The following is a 26,247-nucleotide window of genomic DNA, read 5'->3' as shown; positions in this document are numbered from 1 at the left end:
AAATTCTAAAAATGTTAATGAATTCATTTTTTTCATTTTTAAAAAATATTCTAAACTTTTGAAAATGTTTGTGAAATTCAAAAAATCGCGAATTTAAAAATATTCCTAATTTCAAACAAAAGAAAAATAAATAAAGGAAAAGTAAAAATAAACCTAAAAAGAAAAAAGTAAAACAGAAAAAAGTAAAAAAATAAGAAAGAACGAAAATGAAAAAAGCAGGGAAAAACTAAAAAGAAAAAACACAAAAAACCCAAGTCTGGAGAAAGGGAGCTAGTTGACCGTACTTAGCTGTAGCACAGAGAGAGGGTGCGCGGTACCTCGTTATTCCCTGACCTAGGCGCTAAATTAAATAGGATCTCCAGTGTTCTATAATAAAGAAAAGAAAAACTTATCGCAGACCAACAAGGCCTAATCCAGATCCAGTGACTCAGCAAGGAAAAAGAATATCCCACTCAAAAAAGGCGAGGAAAAAGAAACTCTATTTTTTAGTTAATAACGCCCACGGCCACGGGAGCGTGACTCAGGGTGGTCTCCCCCTCTAAAATCTCGTGGGAGCAGTCCAAAATCCTTGTTTACCAGCTCCACTCCCAACCTCCCACCCCCGGTGATCTCATTCCCACCCCTCCTCATCACATCGCCCGCGTGAGCGATTGTTGTTGATAAAAAAATAAAAATCCTCCCTCCCTCCCTCTGAAACTGGAACTGGAGCTCCTCTCTCTCTCTGGCCGTGGGGAGCTCTAAACCCTAGCGGCAGCGGCAGGGGAGCCAGATCGCCGCCGCGATGGAGAGCCCCGTGAAGGAGGAGGTCGGCGGGGAGCTGGCGATGGAGATCGAGTCCAGCGTCACGGCCGAGGACTGGCGCCGCGCGCTCTCCCGCGTCGTGCCCGCCGTCGCCGTCCTCCGCACCACCGCGCCGCGCGCCTTCGACACCGAGGTCGCCGGCGCCAGCTACGCCACCGGCTTCGTCGTCGACAAGGCCCGCGGCATCATCCTCACCAACCGTCACGTCGTCAAGCCTGGTGCGCGCCTCCCTCCCTCCACCTATCCGCCGATCCGATGCCTCCTCCTCCTCCTCCTCCTCGTCGTCGTCGTCGTGTAATACGTTCATTCATGTGTTCCGCGAATGACTCGTTTCTGTTGCTGTGTGCTCGTAGGCCCTGTGGTCTCGGAGGCGATGTTCGTGAACCGGGAGGAGATCCCTGTGTACCCCCTGTACCGAGACCCTGTTAGTGTTTGTTCCATTCCAGTCCGATTCTGTTCTGTTTTATTTTGTTTAACCCTGTGCCAATGGCGTATTGTTAATCCAACTTTCCCCTTCTTCTCAACACAGGTACATGATTTTGGTTTTTTTCGCTATGACCCAGGTGCCATAAAGTTCCTCAAGTATGAGGAGATCCCTCTAGACCCTGAAGCAGCATCTGTTGGGCTAGAAATCCGAGTTGTCGGCAATGACAGTGGCGAAAAGGTTTCCTTATACGCTAGTTCATTCGCTCCCTGGTTGCTGTTTATGAACCATAGTATCCCGTAAAGTGATGCAGCACGAGGAATTCAGTGTTGGATTATGGGAATGAAGCATGTTTAATTGCTTCTACCAGACCTTTTATTTCTTCTTCTGCCATCCTGTAAAACAAATCATTTCCACTTCAAAATTCATAGGCTCAGTTCCTTGAAACCACACTAGTAAAATGTCACATCATGCCATTTCAGCAAGATAATGATATCTTAACTGTATGGAATACTAAGCATTTGTTTCGTTCTCTTCTCAAAAAATTAGGAGTGACCCTACCTGAATCTCTTTCTCCTTACTGCTATTAGCAATCATATTCCACAGCGCAAATGTGATGAAATGCTTGTGAGGGTTTTGCATGTTAGAAAAATAATGATGCGCACACCATCTTTCTTTGTGTCTAACTCAGCAGAACTATTTACGTTTCAGTTAGATGAATGTGGTGCTTAATTAGGAGCTTTTGATCTCCAACCTTTCCATACTTAAGACCATAAGCTTACTAGTAGTTGGAATTGATATTCCTTGACCTGGAATGCACTTATTCAACTACTCCCTCAGTTTCTAAATATAAGCCATTTTAGGGATTTTAATGCGGACTACATACGGATGTATATAGACATATTGTAGATTCACTCATTTTGCTCCGCATGTAGTCCTTATTGAAATCTCTAAAAAGACTTATATTTAGGAACAGAGGGAGTAGTTAATACAGAAACAGTAGACATGTGCTAAACAGCGCTAGTGACGACATTTGGTATGATAGATGATAGCTAGAAAAGGAATTTGGAACAAATTGTTTATGTCAGCATTGAAACAAAGTCCTATTAAGTTTGCAACTGAGATTGTGACATCTGTGTTATGCGGCATGCTGGATTTGATGTGGATTCCCCTAGATACGGGGGTTCCTACTTAACAAGGATACGTGTGAAAATAATAACTGATTAGCTGTGGGAAATTGTTTAAATTGTGTTGCATACTGTAAAATTTTCTGATTCATCTTCCTTGATTTAGGTTTCAATTTTGGCGGGAACACTTGCTCGACTGGATAGAGAAGCGCCTCACTACAAGAAGTACGCTTTACTTTTTTGCATTACAAGTTTATGATATGGGCTTATGATATTTTCTTTACGCTCCTAGCTGCCCCAAGCTTGTAGACAGTATATAAGATTATTACACCATGCATCGTATATATTCTAACCCTTAATTCTTTGACAGGGACGGGTACAATGATTTCAACACATTCTATATGCAGGTGCTTCTCTTTAGCTACTCAATATGACATGTGTACATGTTTGATTGAATTGCTGGATTTGTGCATCTGAAATGATCTTTTATTGCATTGATGCCATACAACTTGTTAATTGTCTTGTTGTTGATGCTCATAAGTTAACGTGATTGTTTGTTTCTTTAGGCTGCATCTGGAACTAAAGGTGGCTCTAGTGGTTCCCCAGTTGTTGATTGCCAAGGAAGAGCTGTTGCCCTGAATGCTGGAAGCAAATCTTCCAGTGCTTCTGCTTTTTTCCTTCCATTAGAACGTGTAAGTATCATTAGTACATTAGTAACATTACTACCTCCTCATACTATTTTGAGATGTACCGGAATTGTGGGTTAATATATTAATCATAAGGAAATGGGTTAATATATTAATCATAAGGAAATGATACTGCTAGTTAAACCAGTGTTAGGCATTCATAAATCATCCATATGTAATTAAAGTAACACATACTAAATTTAGTTGGCTTTACAGAAAATTTCATTTCAGCTAGAGGCGTCATGTGACCGATGTACTTCACTTCACCAAAAAAAGAACAGAAAACAGAAACAAATGCGAGTTTGACATTGTCTAGTTACATATAATTATAAACATCATTGTTTATAAGGCGGTAAGGCAACCTAAGGCGACACCACCCGCTCTAGCGCCTAGGCGATGCTTAAGTGCCTAAGGCGGGCATATTTGTAAGGCGTTGCCAGGGCGCCTTAAGGCAGGACGCCTTAAAAACACATCATGCTATTTAAGATTGATTGTTCATGACACTCTTATTTTTGTTAACATTGTTTGTTTAAACTATTTCCAGGTTGTTAGGGCACTGAATTTGATACGTGATTGTTGGGATGCATTTGGTATCAAGTCAGAATCTGTTTATATTCCTCGTGGTACACTGCAGGTGTGCATGCTGTCCGATGATACCATTTTTTAATTGTAGATTTTGTTTAAGTTGAGAGCTACTTATGACTTATGGTGAACAGTGAACTTTGTAGTCTTGTTAAATCTGCCTGTATGTAACCTTGAAGAACTTCAACAGTGTAGAATAGTCTTCTGGTCTTTCTGCTTATAGTTGTAGTATATATTGGATAACATGAGTGTAGAATGGTTCCACAAAATTCGCGCGTATGCTAGTGCAGTACTGCAGTGTCAAGTAGCTCTGAATCATATGAGCATGGCACATGGAAATGAAGCAATGCTTTCTTAATGACCTATATTTTTTCAACTCTTCCTTCTCTACAAATATTTCTAGTTTAGAATGCAATGAATATCTTACCTGTTATTTGCACTCAGCATCTAAATTGGCTATTATAACTGTTTACCATTCTTGTTCAACACCTAGAACTGAAGTTCACATAGCGTGTTGCAGAAGCATAGCACTAGAGTTCTGTATTGAGGATAATGGAAATGTGAGGATAATGGAAATGTAGTGGCATGACATGCTTGTTTATCAATAGGAAGTTGAACAACCAACACTGAAATGGAAAAAAGAGCTTATGTTGTATTATGACCAATGCTTTGCTTCTATTAAGTGTTCTGGGGTATGGATTCAAATTATAAGGGCATGTTGGTCTGGAAATAACTCACTTAGGCTGGTTTCACCATTTTGGCCAGTTGTTTGATTTGCTGCCACACTTGTGGTGTGCTCATAAGTCATAATTTCTTAGCATCATGCCCCACCTGTCATTGGCACTTTCTTTATGTGCAGAACTTCTACACTGATGGTGGATGATTTGCTCACCACGAAAGCGTGGGGCACCACACTTATGGCATTGTGTAGCTTCAAACCAAACACGCCCTTTAGGTTTCTATGATCAACATATGGATTGTATGAAATCCTGTAATGTATCTGGACTGAAGTGCTGCTACACACTGGATGGTATAGTGTATAATGTTCAGTGATGCCACAACTGTACAATTACAGAGCACTGCATAAGCCACTGTGTAGCGGTGTTGGTATTATGGCTCACTGCCTCACTATTAAAAATACTGCTTTAAACCATGACAATTCGCAAAATTTGCCCAAGAAAAAAAATATTTAGTTAGGTAATGCTATTGGTGTTTTTATTAGTTGTAATTTTTGTTTATCATCGATCACTGTTGCTTTACTCTGCCCTAGAGTCTGGACCTCACATTATTCCTATTCTATTTTTTGTCCTTCTTAAAGATGACCTTTCAACACAAAGGATTTGAAGAAACTCGGCGTCTTGGACTGAGGAATGAGACAGAGCAGGTATTTACACTGTTCATGGTTTGCTAATTGTCTAGAAAATATCTGCCTGCCCCGGATCAAATTTATTGCTGGAATCAAGTTCAATCTGTTTACATTTTATGAACATAACTTTATCTATACCTGCTACTAGTTATGAATATTAGTTGTTCTACTTCTACTTGTTTATATCGGTAAACATCTACATTTTTCTTTCCATTGGAATACATTTTTGAATGTTAACCCTCATGCTCTGTGATTAAGTGCCGGAACTTGTCATTTTTGTTTGTACAGATGGTACGCCTTGTTTCTCCAGCAGGCGAAACTGGAATGCTAGTTGTTGACTCTGTGGTAATTTGCCTTTATTAGTTCTAACTTCTAAACATGATTGTACGTTGTTACTTGGCTTGCTGCTTCTTGTATTATGCCATTCTATGTCTTGCTGAAACTGGAGAGCTCTGTCCTTGCAGGTGCCAGAAGGACCTGCACATAAACATTTGGAACCTGGTGATGTGCTAGTTCACATCAATGGGGAGGTAATCATCGCTTTAAAGTGGCTTGCTATATTTGTTAGTGTACTCTGTAGCCTGATAACTTCAGACAGCAGTAGCAAATTAGCAAAACGTTGGTACCCACTGTTCTCTATTCCTATTCACCTAATACTGAAAACTGAAGATAATATATGTGACATGATGAATTTGTGATGATATCTTCTTTTTTCAAAAGTACCAAAACACAAACAACTCTAGGTTGTGAACCATTGGTTCAAAAGGATATACCCCTAACATTATCCGCGAACAATAATCTAACAATTGTCAGTTATCTGTACCATGCCAGTAATTAACTGCTATGTCATTTCATGTATGTTACAATCTTGCTGTTTGTTACTCCCTTCATATTACAAATACATGTCATTTTGGATGTCTACGGTCAAACTTTGAAAACTTTGTCTATAAATACTGTTTCAAATTTTTAGGTTGAGAACTTACCAATCATATGCTTAGATTTGTCTCAAAAAGTATATTCATAAGAGAGGTTGGGGTAGACCAAACTTGATATGGGAGGAGTCCGTTAAGACAGATCTGAAGGACTGATATCACCAAAGAACTGGCCATGGACAGGGGTGCATGGAAGGTAGCCATCCACGTGCCAACAATGAGTTGGTTTCAATATCTTATGGGTTTCAGCTCTAGCGTACCCCAACTTGTTTGGGACTAAAGGCTATAGTAAAAATTAGTGGGCGAAGGGTAAATCTTGAAGACCGTGTCAATATACAAAACGACATGTATTTGTGATATGGGGGGAGCATCCATAAATCCTGGTCAAGGCTTATGGTCTAACAATGTACCAGATCTGCAAATTCTAGGAAAAGTTCGCCAGTGTATATTGATCCAGAACGTTTTAAGCAAGTTTCCAGTTTCTTTTTAGTACCCAACCTCAAGGAAATCACATTTCTCCTTTCCATTTTACCTGTCCTGATATCATGTGGCATCGTTGATTGTACTACATTTTATCCTTTCCTTTTCCGACTCATTTTTGCACCAAGCATGTTACTAAACTAATTGCAGTTTCATATCTCATAAGTTTCTGACTGAAGCATGTTCTCACCAAGCATTTTACTTGACTAATTGCAGGTTGTAACCCAGTTTCTCGCAATGGAGACTTTACTTGATGACAGCGTCGGCAAGGAGGTAAATTTGCAGATTGAAAGAGGTGGAGTGCCTTTGACAGTAAAGTTAGAGGTAATTTCTAATTTTGACGCATCTTATTTAATATCTTCAGCAGAAAAGAACTTGTATATACTATTAATGTTTACTTCCTTTCACACCGATACAGCTGTTGCAACTATCTTTTTTAAAATAAAATCAGCAACCATATTTATGCCACTGTAACTCTTCAGGTTGAGGATTTGCACTCTATAACTCCAAATCATTTCTTGGAAGTCAGTGGTGCTGTCATCCATCCACTTTCATACCAGCAGGTAAGTTCCCCTCATTCCTTTTCAAGCTGATGCTCTCTTTGCTCTTTCAAGGAACGAGTACACATTTGTTTTTGTGGTACACTGCTTCAAAGAATAGTTGATGCAAATAAAATTTAAGAGTAAGTGAAATCTATTCTGGGGCTGTCAACAAGCCGACCTTGAGTGAGCCAAGGTTGGTTCAGCTCAAGCTATATACAAAATTCAAGTTCGAGTTGAACTCGAGCGAGCCTGACCAGTGAGTCTTTTCTTTGAACTTACATCCTTACTCAATTAGGCTTGGGATCAGCTTGACCAAGCTTGGTAATATAATGCCCCGCTTGATAAAAAGGCCAGCAACAAAACTGAGATTCAGAAACAAACTGCATGTATGACCTAATGAATAACCAAACAGGAAACTTGTGTTCTCAAAGGCTCAACACGCTATTAATCGCAACACATCCAAACCATGTGAAAAAGCTCACATTCCGAGAATATTGCCGGAAGAGGAGGTTGGCACTGGATTCAAGGCACCTGCCGACGCTTGGAGACGTATTCTATGGTGGTGGCGGAAGGTGTTCGAAGTAGTGGGAGGAGGCAGTGGCTGGAGCTGAGTTGGGCGGCGGCGGTAGGCTTTCTGTCGCGGTGGATGATATGACATTTGGAGTTTAGCTAGGGTTGCGAGATTGGAGTTCTGTCTGTTGTTGGGATGGGCCTTTATGGGCTGTTAGGCTCTTGTGTTGGGGTGAAACTAACATTAACACATAGGCTTTGGACAGAACAACGGAGGACTAGTGTTATCATTGGAGATTTTTTGGGGGGACAGAGTATGGTACGAGCTGTTATTGAGAATAGTATGAGCTCAGGCCAGGCCTGAATTGTGCTTCCAGTAGCTGGGCTCGAGTAGCTTGTTGAAGCCAAGTTTTCTTGACAGCGATACTATATTCCTTATTTCATGCTTATGTTGTTTGTGAGACCATAATTTGTATACAACTTAAACCATACGAGTATAGCAGAGTTGTTATGCAATGTTTAATTTATTGACTGGCTGCACTTTGGTTTCTGAAGTGTTGAGCTTTCTGCCCTATTGCATCTGTAAATCACAATTAGTCCACTTGAGTCAAACGCCGAATGGACACATGTTTAACTTCTCTGCTAGAAATGTTAATCTCGCCACTGTGGCCACATGTGTTCAGTAAACGAAATTGGACTGATGATAACATCATCATCCTATTCAAACTTATATTAAACTATATGAATGTATGTTGTTACAGTATATGTTTAAGTTTCACGCTGGTACTAATGTTGTTCATATTGCGTTTCAGGCTAGAAACTTCCGGTTCAAATGTGGTCTTGTATATGTTGCTGAGGCAGGGTAAGACAACTAGCCATAATTGCTGACATTACATTTCCTGAAAGAACTATTGATGTGAAGTGGTGATTCTAGCCAGTCCTTTATCAATCTTAGTCAGTGGACATCACTTTGCAATAGACTAGTAGAATTGCCTTGCATTTAAATTCTAACAAGGTGCCATTTTGCCAACTAAATCTGAATATCACAATGTTCCTAAAGAGTGTAAGCTGCAACGTATGTTTATTTGCTCCTCTCGTCTCCATCATTTTACTTGAAGATTATACCTTCCCAATTGTCTTATTTTCAAGTCTCCAGGGTCACTTTACTTCAAGTTTCAGTGATTTTCACCATGCGTTTCTTAGTTGTTTTTTTGTCCAAATATGTATATCAATATCAAAGCAATCATCCTTTTCTGTGACTTATTCAACACCGTGCAATGTAGGTACATGCTCTCTCGGGCATCGGTTCCACGCCATTCAATTATCAAAAAGTTTGCGGGAGAGGATATTGAAAATTTGGATGACCTTATTGCAGTTATTTCAAAGCTGTCTAGGGGAGCACGAGTGCCTCTCGAATATGTAAAGTACACTGACCGTTATCGGAACAAGGTACAAAAATGTTCCTTAGGAGCTTTATCATGATAAACCTTCCTTAGTAAATGTTGAGTTTTATATACAACTAAGCCCTCGCCTTATTTATGTGTTCAGTCTGTACTGGTGACAATTGATCAACACGGTTGGTATGCGCCTCCTCAGTTATACACTCGAAATGACGCAACTGGTCTGTGGAATGCAAAGTTGGCTATACCGCTCGAATCTCCCTTTGTAGTTTCTCATCGTGCCGGACATATGGATGCAAACTTAAATTCTGTTTCACCTTTGACTGAATCAAGTCCTATGGATCTCAAATGCCAGCACGAGTCTGAAAATACGGCAGATGGATGCGTAAAAATGCAAACAGATGAGGAGATTGCCGTAGATGGATCCCACTCTGGCGAAGATTCCATCATTGAGAAAAAAAGGCGCCGGGTGGATGAGGAGATAGCTGCTGAGGGAACTATATCATCTTTTGGAGATTTAGATGACATAAAAGATGGCGCATTGAGGCATCCTTCCAGTGTGGAAGGCTCTGACCTTGCTCGGACAATATCAAGTAATGCTTCATTGGCAGAACAAGTAATTGAGCCAGCTCTTGTAATGTTTGAGGTGAGTGCTATTCTCAAATCTAAAATTTGAGGAGCTATCACGGTTATGCTTATTTCGTTGTTTTAGTTTATTTGAATATTTGATGACGACAATGTTTGGTATATTCAGTACTCCCTCCGATAGTCCGATCCATGTTAATTGATGCTGCTTTAGGACAACTTTAGTGGATCGGAGGAAGTAGTTTATTTTCGTTTTTGAAGGTTACTTATGGCTTCATCATCTCTACCACCCCCTACTCCCTCTCTCTCTCTCTCTGATCCAACGGTGTCAACATTCAGAACAAGTGGCATCATTTCCTTAGAAATTCCGCAAACGATCTTAATATATTGATGATAGTGAACCAATGACACCTATACCTGTATGACAAATCTGTATCTTGTACAAATGTCCTGTTTTCGTTTCCTGTATGAAGTCATTTTTATTCTCTCATTTACTTGCATATCTACTGTTTTGCTCTTTACTCTTGGACCGGTGAATGAACTACTGCTATGTGTTTTACAGTACATCGTAACCAGCAATTGTTGGTTTCAGCTGTTTTGTGATTTGTGCTTATTCAAAACCTGACTCACCTGTACCTCTACTATTTTATAGGTGCATGTGCCACCAATATGCATGCTTGATGGAGTGCATTCTCAACATTTCTTTGGAACCGGTGTGATAATATATCATTCTGACTGCCTAGGTCTGGTTGCCGTTGATAGGAATACAGTTGCTGTATCTATCTCTGATATAATGCTCTCTTTTGCTGCATATCCCATTGAAATACCTGCAGAGGTAATGAGCTGAGCACCCATTTTGTTGACTAAATCCATGTCATATTGAATTTCAATTAATAGTAGCTTCCAAATTTTGGTTTTCAGGTTGTTTTTCTGCATCCTGTTCATAATTTTGCATTGGTTGCCTATGATCCTTCTGCACTGGGAGCTGGTGCATCTGTTATTCGAGCTGCTAAGCTTCTTCCTGGTTTGTTTCATTTTAGCGCCCCTTCTATTAATTTCCTAAAAGTATATTGTTTGGTCAAAGAAAGAGACTAAATTGCACAAGTATCAAGTAATATGGTCAGCGACTTAACAACCTTTTTGTACCGGTTTGTTTTTGCCATTTTGGATGTATATGTAGAACCTGCCTTGCGCCGAGGAGATTCTGTCTACCTAGTTGGGCTAAGTAGAAGCTTACAGGCTACATCAAGGAAATCAACCATAACTAATCCTTGCACGGCTGTTAATATTGGCTCAGCTGACTGCCCACGATATCGTGCAATAAATATGGAGGTCATTGAGCTTGATACTGGTACTTCCTATGCACATTTCAACTAACCTTCGTCGGTCTCATGTCTTGATTGTTTGTAATTGTACTGAAAACTGTTTTTTATAGATTTCGGTAGCTCATTTTCGGGTATATTGACGGATGAGCAAGGAAGAGTTCAAGCGTTATGGGCAAGCTTTTCCACCCAGGTTAGTTTGTGTTGGGAGTTGTTAACCTTGGTCTGTTTTTGTAAGTAATGACGCTCCCATGTTCTCAGGAGCATTTCTTGAAAAGATCAAAAGAAAAAAGAAAAGCACAAAACGGCAGCTTACGCCCAAGGTTAGCCGCTTGATATTTCCAACATCAAGTAAATGGGCAATGGAATAAAAATACATATTCAGTATGTAAAGATCCTAAATTGCGTTTAAGAATCTAAATGTTATACTGTATTAAGTAAAGCAGCCGATTTTCTTAGCCTTTTGCCTGACATCATGAGTCATAACCTGTAGTCCTAATGCTTGTAAAAAACCATGTAATGGTACTGTCCCTAGTTGTTACCTCGCATATACTTGACGGTGTAATTAACAACATAATTTTTTCTCTCCAGCTCAAATATGGTTGTAGCAGTTCAGAGGACCATCAGTTTGTTAGAGGTATACCAATATATGCAATAAGTCAAGTCCTTGAGAAGATAATCTCGGGTACTCCTGGACCATTTCGGCTTATCAATGGAATTCGAAGGCCAATGCCACTTGTCAGACTTCTGGAGGTGGAACTTTATCCAACTTTGCTCTCGAAAGCAAGAAGCTATGGATTGAGCGATAACTGGGTGCAGGTAATTAGCTTTCACTTAATCTCCCCAAAATTGTTTTTCCTGACCTGGCAAACGTGATTATATCGTTCCTCTGTGGCTTCTGGGCCTGAATATTGTGCGAGTATATCAATTGAGGCATTTATTGTAATATTTGATTATCTTTGTAGGCTCTCGCTAAGAAGGACCCTGTGCGCAGACAAGTCTTGCGGGTCAAAGGTTGTTTGGCTGGATCAAAAGCGGAAAAGCTTCTGGAACAGGGAGATATGATTCTGGCTATCAACAAGGAACCAATAACATGCTTTCTTGACATCGAGAATGCTTGCCAAAAGTTGGACCAATCTATCGATTCAGATGGCGTGCTTAACATGACAATATTTCGTCAGGTGAGGAAGGTTTATTACCTTTTTCTTGTACAGTTACAATATGAATCTAAAATATCTATATATATCATTATTACAACTGTTTCATGCAGGGAAAAGAAATTGACCTTATTGTTGGAACCGATGTAAGAGATGGTAATGGTTCAACAAGGATGGTGAATTGGTGTGGATCCATAATTCAGGATCCTCATTCAGCAGTGCGTGCACTTGGTTTCTTGCCCAAGGAAGGTCATGGAGTTTATGTTGCTAGGTGAGGAACATGTTTTTTTTTTAACAAATATTTATGCGCAAATATTAGCACCAACTCTGATGAGTTTTGACCACAGTATTTAGTTAAAAGTTATAATAAGCCTGTAGCAGCCACTATAGGTTTAAACTTTAAAGTGATCGGATTTGAGTGACTAGCATTAATTTGCTTAAGGGAGTGCTTTATTCAGTTGTTTTGGTGTACTAACACATTTAGGCCATGCTTGGTGCACCGGATTGGGACTCAAAACCGGAATATTTTACGAGCCCAGAAACACGCTTGGTTCGCCGTTTCACTATTTTTTTCTCCCCCGGTTTGGGTCCATTACACCCGAAAAACATTACAGAGCATGGGAGGCCACATTTTCTTTCCGTCGGCGAGAACCGAGAGAGAGAGAGAGAGAGAGAGAGAGAGAGAGAGAGAGAGAGAGAGGTGGCCCGATCCCGAGTTCCCTCGCCCACCCCCCTTTTGTGCTTCCCTGCCATCCATGACATTGACCTAGGGTTTCAGCGATGCGAGGTTAGTCGTTGTTGCCTGTTGATATTTTGGTCCAGCCAGGCATGGAAGGGACTGGAATTACACCTGTATGCAATCTTTCCAAAGAGCGGCCGGAAGGGGAATGGAAATACGGCTGTGTTCCACCAGATTACTTGTGACATGTACTTATATTACAGGTGTAAAGTATCTACTGGTGTAAATTTATTCCATGCTCCCAAGAGGGCAATTTTTTCGGAGTTATAAGCATGCAGCAGCCACTATAGGTTTAGGACCTCTTTGATTCAAAGGATTCTCATAGGAATTTTAGAGGATTAGAATCCTTAGAAATTTTTCCGACGTTGGTCGTTTGATTCATAGGATTGAACCCTATAGGATTTTTTCTTAAGTATCTTTTGTTTTTTTCCTGTAATGCTATCAAACAAACCAAAATCCTGTAGGATTCAAATGGTCATGACATTACAATGGCTCCTTGGATTCAAAGTATTTTCGTAGGAATTTTGGAGGATTAGAATCCATAGAATTTTTTCCTATGTTGGTTGTTTGATTCGTAGGATTGAATCCTGCAGGAATTTTTCCTAAGGATTTCTTTGTACTACTTCCCATAGGATTTCTAGCATCCACTCAAACCTCTTTGAAAGAATCCTTTGTTTTTCCTATGATGCAACCAAATAAACCAAAATCCTGTAGGGTTGAGATGAGCATGACATTCCAATCCTATATTTTTCCCATTCCTGTGTTTTCGAAATCCTTCGAATCAAAGAGATTTGAATCACTAGCAATAATTTGCTCAAGGGAGTGCTATTTTTCAGTTGTTTTGGTGTACTAACCACATTTAGGAGATTTGACTTGAGTATTTAGTTGCAGTTATAAACCTGTAGCAGCCATATAGGTTTTTAAGTGATCAGATTTGAATAGATTAGCAATGATTTGCTCAAGGGAATGCTATTTTTCACTTCAACACAGTTTTCAAGTCGTTCTGCTCTCTGGCTGTATACGACTTCACATGGAATTAGAAACGTGACGTGCCAATTAATACAAGAATGCGACCCATAGGAACTGTAGTTTTGTTAGGCAAATATGTGAACCAAGTAATGGATTTCCTGAAAATAAGAAAGAGAGAATAGTGATCAATGGATGCCTTTTTCCTCTTGTGTCATGCTTCGTGAGTTCATCTATATCAATGAAAATGTATTGTGGTTTCTCCCGATATCAGCATATCTTGCGAAATCTCATCCTGTAATGGATGTCTTATCTGCATATTTTTCGATACTGCTTGGGTGGTGCTACCTCTAAATGCTAGGCATAGTTCAAGCCCACGCTTGGTCTGGATCCATCTGTCCTCCTTTCATTGTGATTGGCAAGGCAGGGTACCTATAATATGAGTATAATTTTTACATAATTATATAGATGTCAGGCGTGCAGTTTATAAGGGTTTAGGATTGAGCAGCAAGTTTGTTATGCAGATGGTGCCATGGAAGCCCCGTACATAGATATGGTCTTTATGCTCTCCAGTGGATAGTTGAAGTTAACGGGCAACCAACTCCAGATCTGGAGTCCTTTATTGAAGTGGTGAAGGTATGCATTGTCAATAGCAGTCTTCTTTTGGTATATTCCAGTCTACATTTTGTATTGATGGTGAACATGGTTCACATTTCATTTGATTCGAGTTAATATGGCTGGAATAATACTTTCCTCAGGGATTGGAAGATCGTGAGTTCGTTAGGGTGAAGACTGTCCACTTGAACGGAAAACCACGTGTGCTCACTCTGAAGCAGGACCTTCACTACTGGCCGACCTGGGAGCTCACTTTTGAACCGGAGACCGACACATGGAAGAGGAGAACAATAAAGGCGTTGCAGCCAACCGGGGCTTGATTTATTCTGCTTTGTTGTGATATTTTCAGCGGGCCTCGGCCTTGTCTAGGAAGGCCAAGCATGGAGAGGTGAGGAACTCTGAAATGCTTGTCGATGCCGGTGAGCTAGAATCAGGGTGGGCACTAGGAGGATATAGTGTAGTTCATAGATGACATATGGATTGCCTGTGGATAATTGGACTGCGAGGTGTGTCCTTTCTGTACCTATTGGATATATTTGTTATTCTCCTGTAGTAGAAGCAATAAACCATTTAGCGATTTAGCTCTCGTCTCAAACTATTTTATCCGTGGAGCACTTAGTTTGCAGTTTTTGGATATGGTGGAGCTGATACTCGGTCATTCAGTGTTTGGACCAAGCTATTCTGTATGCGAAGCTTCCCTTTGAGATTTGGACCTTGTGCCACCGATGTCGTGTTCGTCACACAGTGCATGGGCACTTTGGATGCGTAGCACGATATTCCTAAACCCAATCCTCAAAAGCATCGAGCATAGCCAAACCAAAGCCACTATCCGTCTTGAGAAAGTAGGAATCCCATTCACACCTGCGTAAATTCAGGCAAATCAACACGCAAGCAGGCAGAAGAGAGCAGCCGAAGCATCGAAACAACCTCATAGTCATCGTGTCCCTTTTGTGCGACGTGTTGACAAATGTAAACCATGCGCAGGCACCCACCTCTAGCATCATATATCTATGTAAGCCCGGGCGTACGTTCTACTAATTTCCTCTCCTCTGGAGCGCATATCTCCGGAGGAATATATTCCGCCACTACTACTACCAGTCGGCTCCGGGTCTAACAATTATCCGCGAAAACGAGGGCCGTCCCTTTAGATGCCTCCTGTTCTGTGCCACTCCGGTGGATGCCTTCCGCCGAGAGGAAAAGAAGCGCTTAGGTAGGCGCTCGTTGTTGTTGTTGGATTCCTTCTTTCTTTCGAGCGCTAGCATGCACGGTAGCACTAGCACCAACCGAACAATTGCTCAGTCTCTCCTTCTTTAAATGGTCCATCAGTTCCATTTCGTTGCCGCGAACTGAAGGAGAGCTAGCATGTATCCCGCGCCCAGACCCGCGCCGCGACGGGCACACGCGAGCCAGCAGCAGCAAGGCCAGCACCGTGCGAGATAGGGAGGGTGGGAAGGAAGGAGATGGGTTGCTATCCCCTGCGCGTGATCGTCTCCAAAGCGCTTGGGAAATGCAACGGTACGATGCGTCCCCTTGTTTTCTTTTCTCCTGCTTTTTCTCTGATGATTGATGATAGATAGTCCTGGGTCTAGAGAGCTCGCGCCTGGTTCACGGATGCCTTTCTTCTTTCGAACCATTCTCAAGCAGGAGGCAGCTTTGACCTTCCTTCTGCGCTGTTCTTTCTGGCAGAGTGTCGTTATGCACCAGTGCTAGAGACCTCTTGTCTTTCTCAAGATAGGTTTCCGTCGCTACAATTCAGTTCTACCTCTGCTACTAGTTTTTTCTTTGCGTAAGTTTCTGTACCATAGCTCATGCCGGAATATGTTCAGTTGATAGCCGAGCTTTGCTAGGAGTAGTATTCATTATTGTTTAACTCATGTCACGTGATCATATACTGTGTAGTCTCAGAGCTCCAACGTTTGTCACACAAACAAAGCAGCTAGCTGATGTTTGTGAGCTCCGGCGACATATGCAGGGCGCGAACGATGGATGGAGGACCAGAGGATGGACTACGCCATGGCATACCCTCCCGGCCCACACCCAGAGACGCTCTACATGCGGCCCGTGGCGCGCACCGTCACCTTCAGCGGCACCAACTCCGTGCACATGATCCCGCCAAACCCGCCACCACAGCAGCAGCAACACCCAGAGCCCCAAGCGCCACCGCCCCAGCACGAGCCCCAGCCGCAGCCCGAGCAGCCCGCTCCCGCGCCGGAGCAAGGCGCGCCGCCGCCCGAGCAGCAGCCGAGGCAGCCGAAGCGAGGCAAGAAGAAGCCGCCGCGCCGCGTCCGGTTCGGTCCCGAGCCACCGCCACCGCAGCAGCAGCAAGAAGAACACCAGGAGCAACAGCAGCAGCAGCCGGAGCACGCGCCGAGCAGCAACCCGGGCAACGGCGCGCCGGGCCACCACGGCCAGCAGGGCCGCGGGCCGCCGGGGTACCTGAGGTACACGCCGTCGCCGCTGCCGAGGTGGGAGGCGACGCCGAGGCGGCACGAGTACTTCTCCGGGGAGTACCGGTACAGCTACCCGACGCCGGTGCGCGAGGGCATCTACAGCATGGCCACCGACGCCAACCGCCTCACCACCATCTTCAGCGAGGAGAACCCCAACGCCTGCGCCATCGTCTGACTCTGACCCTGAGCGCTTGAAGTCGGCCGGCCGGCCGGCGAGGAATGAGGTTCTCCATCGCGCCGTATTTCCATTAGCTCTTTGCACCGCCTGATTGGAGGGAGGAGAATCCGGTTCCCTTCTCGTAGGCGTATGTTGTGCAGGCGAAAGAAAGGGGGAATAGTTGGGTGGTATGACACGATGAGATGAACATTCGCGTTGTCTGGATTCGGTTCGTAGGATATTACTTTCATGATGCTCTTTTCGCGCGCTTCTCTTGGAAAGCTAAGAAGAGATTTGTCAATGACTGTTGGCCACCAAAGACAGATTAATTAAGCATAATGTGTCTAAGAGGTGTATGCGATGGGAATGCATTGAACAGCGACCGTCTCCTTTCGCTGTCCTTCGGCCTAGAATTTACGTGATCAAATCATTGCAAAAATAGATGGAGAGCTCTCTCCGTTCTAAAATAAGTGTCTTAATCTTAGTATAATTTTATATTAAAATTAGTACTCCCTCCATTCCAAAATATAGTGCGCCCGCGCTTCCCGAGGTCGAACTTTGACCATAAATTTAACGAACGAGACCGATTGCGGCGGGAGCAAAAGTTATATCAATGAATTCGTATTCGAAAGAAGTTTTTAATTATGTAACTTTTGCTCCCGCCGCAGTCGGTCTCGTTCGTTAAATTTATGGTCAAAGTTCGACCTCGGGAAGCGCGGGCGCACTACATTGTGGAATGGAGGGAGTACAAAGTTGAGACATTTATTTTGAGACGAAGGAAGTACTTACTTATTACTAAGGTTCATTGAACATTGTTTGTCCCGAGACATGACTATTAACGCTACTTTCATGTACTAAATTGTCATAGTACGGATCAACCAAAGCCCCGCTAAGACCAGGTGCATCTCGACCATCCTACTATGGTTCCTTCTAGATCTTGTATCTAGTCTACCATCTTCGTCTAGCCATTTTGCCTACCCCACAACGTCTTATGGACTACACGTATTTGACTCAAACACTTAACTCTCCGCATACACCAAGTCTTATAGATCTATACACTCATTCAACAAACTTCACCATAGCGTCCTTTGCCATCTTGAAATCACCATTTTGCTTGAAAACACATGCATGGTTAGACTCGGGTCTTCTCTTGTTTGCTCACTCGCATGAGCCGGTTGCCAAGCTCTTGATTGATAATATATCACCACACCTGGCTTCTCCTCAACTCTCAACGATGGTTGCTCGCACCTTGTACAGGTTGTTCTTGGTCCTCTTTCCCATCCACAAGCTTCTTGTCCTTCTTGATCCTCATGGTCTTCTTGTCCCTGTCCACCTTTGGACATAACCATTTCGATGGAGTTCGTCGATTGAACTTAGATCCCTCCGAGCCTTCCACACATCTCTAACATCATTGAGCACATGTCAACACCGTATTCAATCTCGATCTTGATATCTCCAATGCACCATGGCACATCGTCGTCTTGATAGACATATCTAAGATCACCAAACTTGCAGGAAGTTAAGCACACTTTTGTTAGGTGTGACATGATAAGAGCTTAGTGTATCCAAAATCCAGGCTTCATCGGATTACTCGTTTGATACGGTAAATAGGTCACCATCAGAATCACCGCTTTCTTTAGATGCTGGCGGTTCCTTCGGTCTTCTTCCACATTCAACACCCCCTCCTTAGGTGACCACTCGTTACAATGTGTCAAGGGGAAGTGGTTTTCATTATGTTCTTGTGCCGCACGTAATATATTTTCTTGCAATGCAGCTTTGCGCGCTACATAGTCGGTCATCCAAGTTGTGTCTAACTTCTATCTGCCACGCTGAAAGAATATGCGGTGCCCCCATGTTTGGTTTTGATAATTGATGGCAATCTCTATGGACTAATGGTTGGCTCGAGTTATATTTGAAGAGTTGGTCCATAGGATTTTCTTGAAGTCCATGTGTAGGTTTCAAGGAGTTTATGTGATGACCAAAGTGCTATTCAAGGAATTATCCAAAGATGGTCATGTAGAAGACATGATACAAGGTTGATCAAGACTAAGTACAAAGAGTGATTCAACTTGATCAACACACAAAGCGTACAAGATGTACCGAGATGGATCAAGTGATCCCATGGTATGGTAAGCATTGTCCATCACGCTTTATGTACTAACTCATGGTCTATGTGAGAGTGTTTGTGGGGTTAGGTATGTTTCCATGGGCTTGCGTCAAGAGAAAGATTTCATACAACCCACAGAGGATGACATCAAGTGGTGATCGTCATCAAGATTGCGGTGTGCAAGTTCAAGTGGTGCATCATGAAGAGATCAAGTGCTTGAAGCGTGCTGTCCATTGTAGTGACAATGGACTTGTGAAGATGTGCCGAAGAGTGGCTCACCCATAGTGGAGTATGGGAGAGCTATCAACTAGTCTTCATCGAGCCAACACAATCAAGAAATGTGGTCCAACTTGAGGAAGTCAAGATCTACATCATCTATCTCAAGTGGACTTTGTGCAAGGCAAAGGTTTTCCCTTGATAGTTTTTATATTTTACCGGTCTCATGGTGGTAGTTGGGAGACCGGGTTATAGGATCGATTGCCGTACTATCAAGGGGGGCTCTCAGTTGGTAGCTTGATCGTATCGTTCGTAGAGAGCTTAAACCATTGCATCCTTGCATCATTTTTCTTGGTTCTTGTTTGGTGTTTCTCCTTGTGAGATTTGGAGCTTATGGTCATCTTCATGACAAGCTCGAATTCATCGAAAATGGAGTTCATTTGTGCATCTTCTATGATGTTTTCGACGTTGGAGTTTTCGCCGGTTCTTCATTCATAGAGATTTGAAGCCTTAGATCATCGCTGTTGGATAGTTCTTGTCGCCCTCTATCCAACAAGCTTGAGTTTGCTCAATTCAGAGCTCATATGTAGAAGTTATGGCAGTTCAGGTTTTATTGTTTCCATCTGTTTGCTTGGGCTTCATTGTAGCACCCCAAGCGGTAGTACCGCTTAGCTGAGCGGTAGTACCGCTTATGGGCGGCAGTGCCGTGCGTGGTACCGCTGCTTTTGGGGTTGCGATTTTTCGTGTCAGCTTGCACGGCAGTGGGACGGTAGCACGAGCGGTATACCGCTTTCAAGCGGTAGTACCGCCCCTGCACTTCCGCTTCCCTTTCTGGATGCTGCGTGTTCTCAGCGGTAGTAGAGCGGCTGTGGTGGACAGCACTACCGCGTGTAGGCGGTAGTACCGCTGGCTCCAGCGGTAGTGCCGCTGGCTCCAGCCGTAGTGCCGCTGATGCGGCTCTGCCTCGCCCCCTGTTTTGCTCTGCCTCCTTAGTGCCCTGTGCTGCAACCCCAGCGGTAGTACCGCTCCGGTGGCACTACCGGCTTGTGGTCTTGCATTGTTGCACCGCACTACGTGCACTACCGCTCCTCTGAGCGGTAGTACCGCTTGTATGCGGGCTGAACACATAACGGTTGGATTCGGGAGTGCCTATAAAAGGGGATCTTCTTCCCCATTGAACCTTATCCTTTGATCATGTGTTCTTTCCCCATTGTTGACCTTCTTCGAGCTTTCTATCTCTCAATCCCTCCATCGATTCTTGCTAGTTTTTGGGGGAAAAGAGAGAGGAGATCTAGATCCACATTTCCAGCAATCACTTTCTCCTCTTTGTGAGGGGAACCCCTTGGATCTAGATCTTGGAGTTCTTGGTGTTCTCCTTCTTGTTCTTCCTCTCTTTTTCCTCCATAGCTTGCCACTGCATTAGTTGTATCGGTTTGAGTTCTCCATGGTGATACGTGGAAGTGAAAAGTTGAGAAGCTTATTACTCTTGGATGCTTGGTACTCTAGAGCTTATTCCTCCTGGGTGCTTGGGTGTCCTAGACGGTTGGTGGTGCCTCGAAGCTCAATCATTGTGGTGGAAAGCTCCGGGCAAGCATTGGGGTCTCCAATTAGGTTGCGCAGATCGCCCCGAGCAATTTGACGGGTACCGGTGACCGCCCCCAAGGGTTGCCAAAGTGTACGGGTTCAATGACCGTCCCCAAGGGTTGCCATTTGTACGGGTTCGGTGACCGCCCTCAAGGGTCCCTTAGTGGAATCACGGCATCTTGCATTGTGTGAGGGCGTGAGGAGATCACGGTGGCCCTAGTGGCTTCTTGGGGAGCATTGTGCCTCCACACCGCTCCAAACGGAGATTAGCATCTGCAAGGGTGTGAACTTCGGAATACCTCGCCGTCTCCGCGTGCCTTGGTTGTTATCTCTTACCCGAGCCATTTACTTATGCACTTTACTTTGTGATAGCCATAATTTTTCATGTTATATATCTTGCTATCACTTAGTTGTTTATCTTACTTACATAAGTTGTTGGTGCACATATGTGAGCCTAGTTGTTGTAGGTTTTGTGCTTGACAAAATAACCGCTAGGTTTATTCCGCATTTGTTCAAGCCTAAACTATAATTATTTTAAAGCGTCTATTCACCCCCTTCTCTAGGCGACATCCACGATCTTTCACACGCACTGTAGGGAATGTGCTTGGTCACTGGCTTCATGGTATACCATGCAAGTTTAGCGTGTTCATAAGGGTGAGAGCATAAACGTAGATTTGGCCATTATGACAATGTAGTATTGATATGATTTTTAATTATACAAATTCATCTCCATTGCAAGATTATCTATCGGTATACACACTAGCTTCGTTCGTGGTCTATTCTACAATGATACGAACACCGACATTTGTTTACAACAATGTGTATGTGTTTGGAGCAGGTGTCCAAGAATGTTTTAACCCCTTATGGGTGGCAGCATAGTCTTCATACATGCCTTTCCCCTCTCCTCGTTAGGAATTGCTTTGTTTTTGTGTGATTGTACCCTTTGTTGACGTGTTGCCTAAGTTTGTGCATTTTTGGTTGTACATCTTATTTAAGCAGAGGTCGGGTATATACTCTGTTATATTCATATATCCTTGATACAACATTATTATTCAATAAAAAGGAAACCACTTCCTTTCAGCCGGTTGATTTTGTCGCTCGCATCGCTCGCCTCCCTTGGCTATCACGCGTCCCCTATGGACCCCACATACAATGTGTCCTAGAAATACCTAGGGCAACCCCATTCCCATTCTCTTGTATTTTGTCCCTCATTTTCCTACTCATTCTCGACCTGCATGGGGCGCTGCTATACACATGTTGTCGCCAACATGAACCAAGCACCGCGCACCCCATCATGCTGCTCGCTGCAAGGGATGATGTGGTCGTGCGCCACCGCCATCGTTTTTGCTGCAGGGACACTACACCGCCGCTGCTGGAGAAGGCTGCCGACTGACATGCGAAGGGGCGACTGACACCTCTGCCGCGAAGCCACTAGGTGATGCTGTGACGTGTATGCAGTGATGCTGAGAGAGAGCATTGGAGCTGCTACTGTCGGAGATGTTGGAGGCGATGCTGTGATAGTCGTCAGGATGCATGCTACTGTTGTGACGGCCACCAGAGATGCCACGAGGCAATGCCGTGACGGTTTTTGGGATGCTGCGAGGTGATGTTGCAAGGCGATGCCACGGCGCGGCTGGTGATGCTGCGAAGGAGTGCCAGAGTTGCTGCTGCGACGGCCACCCACGACGCGGGGAGGCAATGTGTCGATGCGATGTTGCAACGGCCACCGGCGATGCTGCGAGGGAAGGGATGAAGTTGTTGCTGTGAGGCGATGTTCCGACAGCCTTGGCAATGCTGTGGCGGCTGGATGGAGGATCCGACGAGCGTGCTGTGAGGTGATAGTCAATGCGATTAGGGGGTGATATGCTGCGAGGGATGTGGCAAGGAAATGGTTATGCACTATAAGGTCACGCGAAGGTTGCTGATAATTTCCTATCCACAGTCGTGCCTAGCGCTGGCCTTAAACAAAAATACCCTTTACATAAAAAAGGCACAAGGTCAAGACTGAATCCCTTGGCTCCTGAGTTAATTGCAAGAACCCACCATATTGAGGGGCGAGTTTGCAGAAATAACGGTCCTATGATTTTGTGTGTGAAAAAAACACAATATCTATAGTATTTTTTTTGCGTAAACCATGAATCAGTGAGTTAGATCACTTTGAGCACATTTATAATATATGGGTCCCGCTCATCAGAAGCTGACTTGGTAGAAAAATGCCACATGGGCAATTTGATTGGTCTTCTGTAGCCAAAACCCTAGCACAACCCACTCTCTCTTCTTCCTCTCGCCCGTCGCCCTCGACTCCTTCTGTGTCGGTCTCTGCCGCAGCCAGTGCCCATCTCCCCCACCGCCGCCTCCACCATCCCTACCCTCAACTTCCCTCCCTAATTTGTGTTTGGAAAGTACCGCCACGCTATGGACACCTTGTGGAGGTGCCCCATCGCCGCGCCTCCCCTCTAGCAGGGAAAGAAGGGCCGCCCGAGGCACATCCCCAGGAGCTCCTTGTGCCACCTGCGCTTCCTCTGTGAGCGCCTCCACACCGATGGCGCTAACAACGGTTGCTCCCCATTGTGAACAACATAGCGGCGGTGAGGCACCTGCGCCACCCGCGATTCCTCTACGAGCGCTGCCACGCATGTACCGCGTCCACCGCAGCGAGTTTCATGAGGGGGGGGGGGGTTGGAGGTGAGTAGGGCAGTTGTTGTCTCCCCGCACGCATTGGTCAATGCTGCAGGCTCTGCTGCTGATCGTCATAGTGAGGCAGAGAAGAGGACAGGGTCGGCGGCACCACATGACGGCTGGCTTGTGGATGCTCGGATCCGTCGACCAGAACCGGGGCGGTGGAAGAAGGCGGGGCACGTCGGCGCGGAGGAAGGTGGAGTGGGGCCATGGCACGACACCGACGGCAGAAGATGGAGGTGATGGTCGCCGGCAAGGGAGATGGGAGGTGATCATGCATTTTCATAGAGTGGGCTAGGCTAGGCTCGGGGTTTGGCCAGAAAAGACCAATCAAAATGTCCATGTGGCCTTTTTTTCCAGCTAAGCCAGCTCCTCTGGAGGGAGACCCATCTGTCATAAACGTGTTTAAAGCGCTCTTGTTCGTCGATCAAAGGTTTACGTAAAAAAAACTTATCATAGACATTGTATTTTTTGTAAAGAAAAACAAATCATAGAACCATTCTTTCGGCAAACCCGTCCCTCGACGTGGTGGGTTTCTGTAATTCCTAGATCTGCAGAAGTTGGAGGCAGAGCATATGCGCATGTTATGTTTGCTCTTTGGCCTACGAGAACCCGCCATTTCTGACCTCTTGCTACGCTCGTCGCATCATCACCATGCTGGAGCTGACTTCGGCAATTAAAAACTAACAGAGGCCAGTGGAACTGATACTCGAACTAATCAACGAGCAGGCATCGCCATCGGGCAATCACAAGAGTCAAAACATCGAGTCGGCACACCCGCGCGGAAGCAGCATCGGATCGCACGCTACGTAGCTCCCAATGGCGCTACTTCCTCGTCTCCTTCTGGTGGCCCTTCTCCTCGTCGCCGTCACCGGCGAGGCGGACGCCGGCGGCGCTGGCCACGGCCAGGCGCGCTACGACCGCGTCTTCAGCTTCGGCGACTCGCTCACCGACACCGGCAACTCGGCCATCCTCCCGGTCACCGCCGGGGGGCCCTTCACCAACCCGCCGTACGGGCAGACCCACTTTGGCCGGCCCAACGGCAGGGCCTCCGACGGCCGCCTCGTCATCGACTTCATCGGTAAAGATCCTTTAATCACCGATCGGATCATGCGTTGACCTGCACTACTGTGATGATACAAGCTCACAATTATGTGTTGTGGGGATGCAGTGGAGTCTCTGGGGTTGCCGCCGCCAACTCCGTACCTCGCCGGCAAGACCGCGGTCGACTTCCTGCACGGCGCCAACTTCGCGGTGGGCGGCGCGACGGCGCTTGACCCGGCGTTCCTGCAGAGCAGAGGGATCACATCGTTCGTGCCGGTCTCTCTCAGCAACCAGACGAGCTGGTTCAACGGTGTTTTGCAGCTTCTCGACTCCACAGGCAACGGTATGTATCACGATTCTTGATTCATGAGATCCGCCATTTCACATTTTAATAAGGTCCATGGCGAGTTCACCTTTCGCAACGAGTCCTCAAAAACTTCGTTGCTGATTAGGGGAGGGCTGTATATTACAGGGCAGCGCAAGATCATGGCGAGCTCCCTCCTGTACCTGGGCGAGATCGGATTCAACGACTACTCTTTCGTCGCCGTCTTCGGCAACGGCACCGTGGGCCTGGCGCAGAGTCTGGTGCCGCACATCGTCGGTGCCATCCGTTCAGTCCTGACCGTGAGTAGAGTACTCTGGCCGGTCAACTCAGCTGACCACACCCACCCTAGCTAACTACTTCAATTTTACCGTATTTGTCTCGTTCCACGATGCAGGACGCGATCGGTGTTGGAGCGCGGACGATGGTGGTGGCGGGGATGATACCGATGGGGTGCGAGCCGGAGCTGCTCGCCCTCCTACCCGGCGGCGCGGGCGACTACTACGACCGGGCGTCCGGCTGCATCGCGCGGTTCAACCAGCTCGCCCAGCTGCACAACCGCGCGCTGAAGCGCATGCTCTGCCAGCTCCGGCGAGACCACCCCGGCGCGGCCATCCACTACGCCGATCTGTACCGCCTCATCGCCGCAGTCGTCTCCTCGCCCAGAAAATACGGTGCTGCATGTCACAGCCTTTCCTCTCTCCAGTTGATCCGCATGCCATCGGTTTCGGTTCTAACTAATGTATGGTTTTTCTTGGCGCGCATCGCGTGTGTATCTGTGGCAGGCTTCGGCGACATGCCCTTGGCAGCGTGCTGCGGCGGCGGCGGCGGGCCGTACAACTTCAACTTCACCTTCTTCTGCGGCACTCCGGCGGCGACCGCGTGCGCCGATCCGTCGGAATCCGTTTCGTGGGATGGGATCCATTACACGGAGGCTGCAAATAGGTTCGTTGCACACGCCATACTGAGGGGATTGTAATGAGCCATCAACGAACAAAACGCAAACAAGGCCTGGACAGCAAATATTGAGTTTTTGGTGTTGTAGATGTAACGGGAAAAAAATATACGAGTAGTTCGTAAAGTATACTTACATTTGTTTTTTTTTCTAAAAAAGGCAAAAGATTTGCCTTGTTCATGGATTATAAGATGGGAAAAGAGTTTAAGGTTTATGTGATAACCCCTAAAGTGTACAGCCCAAAATATAAAGACCTACTCCCGCCACATGATGGAATGCACTACACTAGTGCAGAGCGGTTCTGTTAAGGCCTCCTTATCGCACACCCAAACGATAAACTGTGTGTGATTATGACATTAAGAACGGTGCAAAAATTAAAATGTGTCCTTGGAAATAAATCGTGTGCACTCGCCAGCACATCTCGCATGATTGGGGGAAGAAAACTGTACAATTCCATGCACAAAGTTCAATTGAAAGAAGCGTGTGCGATAAACTGAAC

The 26,247-nt window shown here is 45.0% G+C and overlaps 3 protein-coding genes across 6 annotated transcripts; all 3 read left to right on the top strand.

Annotated features, from left to right (window-relative positions):
- The first annotated feature begins 517 nt into the window (after positions 1–517).
- Positions 518–14,815, top strand: LOC109779550 (protease Do-like 7). The gene is made up of 24 exons (XM_020338174.4): positions 518–1,019; positions 1,155–1,225; positions 1,331–1,465; positions 2,519–2,577; positions 2,723–2,759; positions 2,919–3,044; positions 3,583–3,672; positions 4,939–5,004; positions 5,275–5,331; positions 5,451–5,516; positions 6,615–6,722; positions 6,881–6,961; positions 8,263–8,312; positions 8,734–8,899; positions 8,999–9,496; positions 10,088–10,270; positions 10,357–10,459; positions 10,616–10,786; positions 10,871–10,950; positions 11,349–11,576; positions 11,723–11,938; positions 12,028–12,185; positions 14,144–14,255; positions 14,378–14,815. The coding sequence occupies exons 1-24, from the start codon at positions 782–784 to the stop codon at positions 14,552–14,554; spliced, it is 3,276 nt and encodes a 1,091-aa protein (XP_020193763.1). The 5' UTR covers positions 518–781; the 3' UTR covers positions 14,555–14,815.
- Positions 14,816–15,389: 574 nt separating this feature from the next.
- Positions 15,390–17,186, top strand: LOC123494366 (uncharacterized). Of its 3 annotated transcripts, none has more exons than XM_045229990.2 (3): positions 15,390–15,444; positions 15,561–15,749; positions 16,207–17,186. In XM_045229990.2, exons 2-3 carry the CDS (start codon positions 15,695–15,697, stop codon positions 16,857–16,859), a joined length of 708 nt encoding a protein of 235 aa, XP_045085925.1. In that variant the 5' UTR covers positions 15,390–15,444; positions 15,561–15,694; the 3' UTR covers positions 16,860–17,186. The 3 variants fall into 3 exon arrangements, with proteins under 3 accessions (XP_045085925.1, XP_045085924.1, XP_073358108.1); XM_073502007.1 differs by lacking the exon at positions 15,390–15,444 and adding an exon at positions 15,921–16,020 and having other exon boundaries at positions 15,576–15,749; XM_045229989.2 differs by lacking the exon at positions 15,390–15,444 and having other exon boundaries at positions 15,478–15,749.
- A 1,573-nt stretch (positions 17,187–18,759) lies between these two features.
- Positions 18,760–25,970, top strand: LOC109779544 (GDSL esterase/lipase At1g28600). 2 transcript variants are annotated; one of them, XM_020338164.4, is made up of 6 exons: positions 18,760–20,052; positions 20,087–24,508; positions 24,599–24,814; positions 24,944–25,095; positions 25,191–25,467; positions 25,579–25,970. In XM_020338164.4, exons 2-6 carry the CDS (start codon positions 24,247–24,249, stop codon positions 25,770–25,772), a joined length of 1,101 nt encoding a protein of 366 aa, XP_020193753.1. In that variant the 5' UTR covers positions 18,760–20,052; positions 20,087–24,246; the 3' UTR covers positions 25,773–25,970. The 2 variants fall into 2 exon arrangements, with proteins under 2 accessions (XP_020193753.1, XP_073358107.1); XM_073502006.1 differs by lacking the exon at positions 18,760–20,052 and having other exon boundaries at positions 24,122–24,508; positions 25,191–25,970.
- The last annotated feature ends 277 nt before the right edge of the window (positions 25,971–26,247 follow it).

This window comes from Aegilops tauschii, chromosome 6, assembly GCF_002575655.3.
Source record: "Aegilops tauschii subsp. strangulata cultivar AL8/78 chromosome 6, Aet v6.0, whole genome shotgun sequence".
Taxonomy (NCBI): domain Eukaryota; kingdom Viridiplantae; phylum Streptophyta; class Magnoliopsida; order Poales; family Poaceae; genus Aegilops; species Aegilops tauschii.
Note: the sequence above shows the minus strand (reverse complement) of the source record. Positions and strands in the feature narration are given on the sequence as shown.

Bases quoted from the DNA above. Each gene is read 5' to 3' on its own strand.
- LOC123494366 (XM_045229990.2), top strand. From the start codon at position 15,695: ATGGGTTGCTATCCCCTGCGCGTGATCGTCTCCAAAGCGCTTGGGAAA. The intron at 15,750-16,206 runs GTACGATGCGTC...CGACATATGCAG, and splicing joins AGCGCTTGGGAAATGCAACG to GGCGCGAACGATGGATGGAG.
- LOC109779544 (XM_073502006.1), top strand. From the start codon at position 24,247: ATGGCGCTACTTCCTCGTCTCCTTCTGGTGGCCCTTCTCCTCGTCGCC. The intron at 24,509-24,598 runs GTAAAGATCCTT...GTGGGGATGCAG, and splicing joins CCTCGTCATCGACTTCATCG to TGGAGTCTCTGGGGTTGCCG. The intron at 25,096-25,190 runs GTGAGTAGAGTA...TCCACGATGCAG, and splicing joins CCATCCGTTCAGTCCTGACC to GACGCGATCGGTGTTGGAGC.
- LOC109779550 (XM_020338174.4), top strand. From the start codon at position 782: ATGGAGAGCCCCGTGAAGGAGGAGGTCGGCGGGGAGCTGGCGATGGAG. The intron at 1,226-1,330 runs GTTAGTGTTTGT...TTCTCAACACAG, and splicing joins ACCCCCTGTACCGAGACCCT to GTACATGATTTTGGTTTTTT. The intron at 3,045-3,582 runs GTAAGTATCATT...AACTATTTCCAG, and splicing joins TTTTCCTTCCATTAGAACGT to GTTGTTAGGGCACTGAATTT.